General features: G+C 41.8%; 1 protein-coding gene across 1 annotated transcript in view; it reads right to left on the bottom strand.

Annotated features, from left to right (window-relative positions):
* The window catches only part of HRH4 (histamine receptor H4), a 14,321-nt gene extending 7,782 nt beyond the window's left edge, over nucleotides 1–6,539 (bottom strand). The window contains exon 1 of the mRNA XM_040264760.1: nucleotides 6,233–6,539. Within this exon, the coding sequence (XP_040120694.1) occupies nucleotides 6,233–6,485 (253 nt within the window). The 5' untranslated portion in view covers nucleotides 6,486–6,539. The remainder of the gene's footprint in view (nucleotides 1–6,232) is intronic.
* Nucleotides 6,540–9,389: the final 2,850 nt, after the last annotated feature.

Here is a 9,389-nt window from a genome sequence, read left to right as displayed (position 1 = left end):
TCCATGGGATTTTCCAGGCAGGAGTACTGGAGTGGGTTGCCATTTCCTTCTCCAGAGGATCTTCCTGACCCAGGGATCGAACCTGGGTCTCCAACACAAAGCAATTATCCTCCAATTAAAAATAAAGTTAAAAAAAAACAAAACTGCATCTTCCATGAGAAAATGACAGTCAAAAGGTAGAGGGGAAGCTGAAAGCCCTAGTGAATTCTTTGGACTGACAGAGCAATCTGTGGATAACAGTGATTGTATTGAGGGTGTTATGGACTGAACGGTTGTGTCACCCTCCCCCAAAATTCACATGCTGAAGCCCGAATCCCCAAAGTGATAGGGCCTATAAGGAGGTAATTGAAGTTAAATTAGGTTGTAAGGGTAGAGCCCTAATCCAACAGGCTTAGTGTCCTTAGGGGAAGAAACACAGGAAGCTCACTCGCTCACTGTCTCTCAAGGCCAGATGAGGATGAAGCAAGATGGCAGCCATCTACAGGCCAGGAGGAGAGCCCTCACCAGGCACCAAATCAGCTGGCACCTGGGATGTCCTAGCCTCCAGAGCTCTGAGAAAGTGAACTGCTATAAAGTCACTCAGACTGTGGTTATTCTGTTGGGGCAACCTGAGCTGACGAACACAGAGGGAAAGAGAAGAGTCCGGATCTGAGGCCTCAAGGTACCAGCACACTTCACTCTGTTGTGCTTCGCTTTGTTGCACTTCACGGATACTGCATTTATTATGAATGGAAGGTTCATGGCAACCCTGCATTGAGCAAAGTCTGGCAGTGGTATTTCTTCCAATAGCATTTGCTTCTTTTGTGTCTCTATGTCACATTTGCTACTTCTCACAATATTTTTATTTTTTTATTATTATGTTTGTTGTGATCTTTGATGTTACTGTTTTAATTGTTTTGGAGCTCCATGAACTTTGCCCAAATAATTCAGTGAGCTTCATAAATGTTGTGTGTGTTCTGACTGCCTCACCAGCCTGCCATTTCCTTGTCTCCTCAGGTTTCCCTATTCCATGAGACATAACAACATTGCAATTAAGCCAATTAATAACCCTAAAATGACCCGTAAGTATTCAAGTGAAAGGAAGAGCCAACGAATGTGGCAAATTTCAGTGTTGTCTCATTTTAGGAAATTGCCACAGGCACCCCAGCTTTCAGTACCCACCACCCTGATCAGTCAGCATCCATCAACATCAAGGCAAGACCTTCCCATAAGCAAAAAGATTATGACTGTGTTAAGGCTTGGAAAATGGTTAGCATTTTTTACCACAGAATATTTTTAAATTAAGGTGTGTACATTATTTTTTTAGACATAATGTTATTGCACACTTAGTAGACTGCAGCTATACCTTTTACATGCACTGAGAAACCAAAAAATTCATGTGACTCTTATTTTGATTTTTGCTTTATTGCAGCAGTCTGGAACTGAATCCACAATACTTCTGAATTATACTTATACTAAAGATACACTTTGCCATCCTGAAAATGTGGTTCAGACTCTGTCATCAACAATAACCTTTTGCCCTTGAAGATCCTGTCTGGATCACCCATCATGTGCTTTGTAGCCCATACATACCCACACAAATGTAGATATGAAAAAAGTACCCATAGATGGAAGCATTGGTCATGTGATAACAATTTAGTGGCTCAGATGGTAAAGCATCTGTCTATAATGCGGGAGACCTGGGTTCAAGCCCTGGGTTGGGAAGATCCCCTGGAGAAGGAAATGGCAATCCACTCCAGTACTACTGCCTGGAAAATCCCATGGACAGAGGACCCTGGTAGGCTACAGTCTATGGGGTTGCAAAGAGTCGGTCACGACTGAGCGACTTCACTCACTCACTCATAGATATAAATAATATTTTTCTGGAATAATAGATAGATGAGATATGTTAATGCACCTGATACTGAAATTTTTCCTCAATAAATCTTTCCTTTTCAACTAAATTCAGCCTAGGAAGCTGCTCAGGTGGCAAAAATTTTAAGAAATTACTTCTACAGGAGACCAGTTCAAAAACCTGTGACAAGACGACATTCAGCCAGAAAGCCCACCATACGGAGCACGTGATGCTCTAACCTGCACTGGCATCACCACATGGATGTGGAGCTCTGGATCTCATGACCCTAAATATTAAGAATTGCTATCTTACAGCTACAGAAAATCTCTCACAAGGCCCATCTAGGCCCACCACCACCATGAGGTCCTATAGGCTCAGAGCTAAAAAGACACACTTCCGAGCATGGCAAAGAAAGAACAGCATTGACACAAAACTCAAATCTAGTTACAAAATGCTCTCGAAGACTCTGCCAAGCCCTGTGCTGTCATGGTGACGACTGCATTAGATCAGTGGACCTCTGGATGAAGCTTGCAGGGGGCAGGGAAAATGTGAAGGATGAGACCAGCTGATTAAGAGAGATTCTGGCCCGTGTCCAACTGCTGTCATCAGGAGCAAAGCCATTTCTTTTCCCATCCACCTGACGATAGAGGAGGACCACCAGGACTGCTGAGTCATCACATCTGCAGGGACATTTCTCAAAGAGGAACCACAGATTGTGATGCTCAAGACCACAATGGTAGGCCTGCCATGATGCTGAGGCCTTATACAGAGGCACTCTGTTCTTGTCTAGAACCATCTTCATTCAAAAGCTTCAGGCCTCAGTCTTTCTCCCTTGGATATATTTTTACCGCATCCCTTCTGACCATGAGGTATACAAGTCCTTACTTCCTTTGGAATAGTCAAAATACATCATCCATTTTAAGTGTTGAATATCATCTAAAAGTTGTACAGCTCTGTGAAGAAGGAGGGGGATACATATATTTATAATAGAATATTCTCTGTTCACATAAATATACTCGTGTATTTATCTGTGCGGGCTTCCCTGGTGGCTCAGACGGTAAAGCATCTGCCTACAATGCAGGAGACCCGGGTTCGATCCCTGGGTCGGGAAGATCACCTGGAGAAGGAAATGGCAACCCACTCCACTACTTTTGCCTGGAAAATCCCATGGACGGAGACACCTGGTAGGCTATAGTCCGTGGGGTCGCAAAGGGTCAGACACAACTGACTTCACTTTCACTTTATCTGTTTATGTGAGCATAAAGGGCTTCCCTGGTTGCTCAGCAGTGAAGAACCCACCTGTCAATGCAGGAGATTTGGGTTCAGTCCCTGGGTCAGGAAGAACCCCTGGAGAAGAAAATGGAAACCCACTCCAGTATTCTTGCCTGGAAAAATCCCATGGAACAGAGGAGTCTAGCAGGCTACAGTCCATGGGGTCACAAAGAGTCAGACATGACTGAGCAACTGAGCACACACCCTTGCACACGTGAGCAAAGAGAGTGATGTGGAAGGATCTATATCAAGTTGTTGGTGTTGGTTACCTGGAGGGGCAGAACTGAGGAGAAAAATGAGACTGCCACATGTTTTTAATGCTTCTATATTAGTTCTCCACTTTTCTCTGTGATCCTGTCATTTCTATACCTGGATTCCTAAGTCAATGTTTCCAACTAGAGGTTTCCTCCAAAACTTTTATCATTGCAATATCAGAAGCATAAACTGCTTTCCCAAATGCTCCCTATTTCTCTGAGGAATGTCATACTTCTCTCATCTCCCGAACTCAGTCTTTAACACGTCTTTCTCCTGCCTGACAACCCGACCCCCATTGCATCTCTGCCTCCTAAACTTATTTCCACTCTTACCCTCGTTGGCAAAGTACTGGCTCTGCTTTTTACTTAAAGCAGAGACATTACCTTGCCAACAAATTTCTGTCTGTTCAAGGCTATGGTTTTTCCAGCAGTCATTTATGGATGTGAGAGTTGGACTATAAAGAAAACTGAGTGCCGAAGAATTGACGCTTTTGAACTGCGGTGTTGGAGAAGACTCTTGAGAGTCCCTTGGACTGCAAGGAGATCCAACCAGTCAATCCTAAAGGAAATCAGTCCTGAATATTCATTGGAAGGACTGATGATGAAACTCCAATACTTTGGCCACCTGATGGCAAGAACTGACTCCTGGGAAAAGACCCTGATGCTGAGAAAGACTGAAGGCAGGAGGAGAAGGGGACAACAGAGGATGAGATGGTTGGATGGCATCACTGACTCAATGTACATGTGTTTGAGCAAGCTCCAGGAGTTGGTCATGGACAGAAAAGCCTGGCATGCTGCAGTCCATGGGGTTGCAAAGAGTTGGACACGACTAAGTGACTGAACTGACCCTCGCTCAGAGCCTCACTGCTGATTTCTGCCAAGGTCACTGCAGGATTCTCAGAAACCAAGCCACCCCCTGCTCCAGCTTCTCCCATCTCCTACATCTCTTCTGATGCCTCTAATGTGAAGCTTCAACCCAATTACTCAGTTAAATGTCACATTGCCTTCTGAATAAGCTCCAATCCAGACTCACACTAGTATTCAAAGGCCTTCACTGTATAGATTCCAACTATTCCATCTTCACCCTTTGCTGTTCTCATATAGCCCATTTGCACACAAGCCAGCCTGGAGCTCACACTTAGGAAGCATATCACACTTATCAGCATATCGCTGTTGATTCTTGGAATTCTCTGCCCTCCCCATCTCTGCCTATGGAAATTATTCCCATTGCCTAACGTTCATTTTAGAGGCCACTATCCTCTAACAAAGGCAATGGCACCCCACTCCAGTACTCTTGCCTGGAAAATCCCATGGATGGAGGAGCCTGGTGGGCTGCAGTCCATGGGGTCACTAGGAGTCGGACACGACTGAGCGACTTCACTTTCACTTTTCACTTTCATGCATTGGAGGAGGAAATGGCAACCCACTCCAGTGTTCTTGCCTGGAGAATCCCAGGGACGGGAGAGCCTGGTGGGCTGCTGTCTATGGGGTCACACAGAGTCGGACACGACTGAAGCGACTTAGCAGCAGTAGCAGCAGCATCCTCTAACAAAATGTGTTCCCCTTGCCCCCCACCAACCGCTCCCTGCCACCCACCTCTGAGTGCCTATAACACTTGGTAGGTCTTTGTAGGTTCTCATATCAATTTGTCCTGTTAGTCATTTCTGAACTTCTCTTATCTACTGTACTATTTTGAAGGCTTATTAAAGAAACAGATTAACCTAGTCCGTCTATCTCTCCTTATCATCTATTTGCACTTGGTACTTAACAGTACTTATACATGGTAGGTACTCTACTAACATTTGTGAACTTGGTTTGAGTTGACATTTGTCTACAGAGAAATCAAGAGTGAAAAGACTAACACAAGTTAAGCAATCACTATGTTCCAGGCACTAAACTTAAGTGTTCTGTTAGTTTTGCTCCATTTTAACATAATTGTAAGTGTTTATGTAGCTATACGCAGTAACAAATTAACTAGGAGGTCCTATAAGACAATACCAGCAGTAGACACTTCTGCATATTTACTTATTATTACAAGGATATGCACTTCCCTGGTGGCTCAGCTTGTTAAGAATTCACCTGCCATGTGGGAGGCCAGGGTTCAATCCCTGGGTTGGAAAGATTCCCTGAAGAAGGGAAAGGCTACCCACTCTAGTAATCTGGCCTGGAGAATTCCATGGACTGTACAGTCCATGGGGTCACAAAAAGTTGGACACAACTGAGTGACTTTCACTATACACTCACTATTATAAGGATTGTGGAAAATGATCATCAGGCAGTAAGAAATTATGAAGTGCACATTTTCAAAGAATGATTACTTTGATTTCTATGATCTTACAGTTATTTAACACTATGATACCATATCATATGCAAAGTAGGTTAGTGTTGGGTGTACTTTACAACATGATATGATATATCATATCATAAAATAATATCAGCTATACTATTTGACCTGAACATCCTATTTTCTGATTGTGCCAATTACCAGTATATGCATCATTTCCTATAACTCTAACACTGTGATATTAAAGAAACTATGCTTACTTAAAAAGGAATACTTCTAAACCTAAACATGCAAGAAAAATAGCTCAAGAAAAAAAATAACTCTTAGATTAAAGCAATACTGGACTTATTTTTATTCCATAAAAAGAAACTGTTTTTAGAGGAAAATTCCCCTACAAACCTTATTTACATATATATATCATTCCCATATAGTACCATACAGCCTCCCCTGAATTTAAATCCTTAAACTTTTTATTTCTAATAGTACCTAATTTTATATAGTCCTTTGAAATAATAAAAGCTCATTTTATGTTTTTAGAAATACATTATAATCGAGAAAGATTATCTTAAATAAATATATGTAACTTACCAACAAAGAAGTCCGAAATGGCCAAGTTAAGGAAAAAGTAATTACTTCGATGTCTAAGATTTTTGTCCACCGCAAAAGCTAAAATGACCACAGCATTTCCTAGCATTATAGCAAAAGCTAGTAAGCTCATTAAAAATGCTAAAGCAATGTTTGGAAAAGAATTTATGTCATTACTAGCTGGCCTCACATCAGAAGAATTTGTGTCATTAGTAAATGGCATCCCATGAGAAGAATTTGTGTCATGAGTAGACATGACATCAAACTTAATACAGCAAACTAAGCCAGCCAGACAATTCTAACAAGTGTCTTTTCCAGTCGAATACCTAAAAGACGTAGTCTCCTACACATACCAACATTTTTAAAAAGTCTAATGCTGATCTCATAGTACTTCCTGATTCTTGATAAAAGCAAACTCGTGGTAACAGTTTCCTCTTAACTGACACTGAAGAAGTGTTTCCAAAGACAGTGAAAGGTTTTATCTGAAACATTTTGATGTAACATCTATTTCCCATTAATAGAACAATAGTATATGAAATATAATTGATACACTCTATAGGTAAGAAATTGGGCTCAAACGAGAAGATATAGATCCAGTTAAATGTCCCCTTCTGACCAAGATATAATATCAGGGGCTGGATTCACCATCGCAGCTGAAACAGTGAAAAAAAAAAATGGACAAAATATATGAAACTAGTTTTTGAGGCACTGGACATCAGGAAATGAAGAATATTGATCCCTGAGAGAAGAGGAGAAAATGAGGAGAGCCCCGCCGTTGTCCCAGCGCATTGTCTTGAGAGATCTTCCAGGGCACAGAGCAGAGAAGTGTACCCAGGGGAAGCCCAGCAAATTCCCTGAGATAGGGAGGGTAAGCTGAGAGTTGGGCAGTACCTGATGCAACTCTGTGCCGGGGAACTGCAGAGGGCCCTCCTCAAGCATTCACCAGGATACTGACCAGCACAGTGTGCGGGGAAATGTTCTCAGACAGGAAGAACCACTCAAAAAGATTAAAAATACCCAGGAGTCACAGGGAGCCAGTTACAAACTTTGTTCCCACCAGTTAGACACAAAATCTCAATTCATGAGGCATTGAGTAGTATTACATATTTAGAAAGGTCTTGCCTCAGTAGTCAGAAATAGGTAGCCCCTTACTGAATACTGCTAGGATCCTGCCTCACAAATCTTAAAAGCAAAACCTGAGAGGATCAAACTAGTTCCAAGTGACTTAACAATAGCTCAAGAGTATTTGTAGAACATAAAAATATCCAGTCCCCAACAAGGTAGAATTTATACCATCTGAAATCCAATTAAGAATAATCAAACATGCCAACAAGCAGGCAATAACATGCATAATGCAAAGAAAAATCAATCACTGAAACCCATAACTGACACAAATACAAAGACATTAAAGCAGTTATTCTAGCTGTATTCCATATTTTTAAACAGATATATACAGATACAATTTTTAAAAAACAGGATGGCAGAGTAGAAGGATGTGAACTCATCTTCTTCTGTGAAATCTCCAAAATTGCAACTAAGCTCTGAACAACCATCGACAGTAGAATGTTGGATCCCACCAAAAAAAGATATCCCACTTCCAAGGGCAAAGGAGAAGCCCCAACCAGACAGCAGGAGGGGCGAAATCACGTTTAGAATCAAACCCCATAGAGATCTCTTCAAGAAAATTAGAGATACCACGGGGACATTTCATGCAGAGATGGGCACAATAAAGGACAGAAATGGTATGGACCTAACAGAAGCAGAAGATATTGAGAAGAGGTGGCAAGAATACACAGAAGAACGGTACAAAAAAGATCTTTGTGACCCAGATAACCACAATGGTGTGATCACTCACCTAGAACCAAACATCCTGGAGTGTGAAGTCAAGTGGGCCTTAGGAAACATCACTAAGAACAAAGCTAGCAGAGGTGACAGAATTCGAGTTGAGCTATTTCAAATCTTAAAGGATGATGCTGTGAGAGGGTTGCACTTAATATGCCAGCAAACTTGGCAAACTCAGCAGCGGCCACAGGATTGTAAAAGTTCAGGTTTCATTCCAATCCCAAAGAAAGGCAATGTTAAAGAATGTTCAAACTACCGCAGAATTACATTCATCTCACACACTAGCAGAGTAATGCTGAAAATTCTCTAAGCCAGGCTTCAATAGTACATGAACCAAGAACTTGCAGATGTTCAAGCTGGATTTAGAAAAGGCAGAGCAACCAGAGATCAAATTGCCAACATCCACTAGATCATAGAAAAAGCAAGAGAATTCCAGAAAAACATCTATTTCTGCTTCATTGACTATGCTAAAGCTTTTGACTGTGTGGATCACAATAAACAGTGGAAAATTCTGAAAGAGATGGGAATACCAGACCACCTTATTTGCCTCCAGAGGAACCTGTATGCAGGTCAAGAAGCAACAGTTAGAACCAGATGTGGAACAGCAGACTGGTTCCAAATTGGGAAAGGAGTCCGTCAAGGCTGTATATTGTCACTCTGCTTATTTAACTTATATGCACAGTACATCATGCAAAATGCCAGGCTGGATGAAGCACAAGCAGGAATCAAGGTTGCTGGGAGAAATATCAATAACCTCAGATATGCAGATAACACCACCCCTATGGCAGAAAGTGAAGAGGAACTAAAGAGCTTCTTGATGAAAGTGAAAAAGGAGAGTGAAAAAGCTGGCTTAAAATTCAACACTCAGAAAACTAAGATCATGGCATCTGGTCCCATCACTTCATGGCAAATAGATGGGGAAACAATGACTGACTTTATTTTCTTGGCCTCCAGAATCACTGCAGATGGTGACTGCAGCCATGAAATTAAAAGATGCTTGCTCCTTGGAAGAAAAGCTATGATCAATCTAGACAGCATATTAAAAAGCAGAGACATTACTTTGCCAACAAAGTTCTCCCTAGTCAAAGCTATGGTTTTTCCAATAGTCATGTATGGATGTGAGAGTTGGACTATAAAGAAAGTAAGTACCAAAGGATTGATGCTTTTGAACTGTGCTGTTGGAGAAGACTCTTGAGAGTCATTTTGGCTGCAAGGAGATCCAACCAGTCCATCCTAAAGGAGATCAGTCCTGAGTGTTCACTGGAAGGACTGATGCTGAAACTCCAATACATTGGCCATCTGATGCAAAGAACTGACT

The sequence above is a fragment of the Oryx dammah genome, unplaced genomic scaffold (assembly GCF_014754425.2).
Source record: "Oryx dammah isolate SB20612 unplaced genomic scaffold, SCBI_Odam_1.1 HiC_scaffold_22, whole genome shotgun sequence".
Taxonomy (NCBI): domain Eukaryota; kingdom Metazoa; phylum Chordata; class Mammalia; order Artiodactyla; family Bovidae; genus Oryx; species Oryx dammah.
Note: the sequence above shows the minus strand (reverse complement) of the source record. Positions and strands in the feature narration are given on the sequence as shown.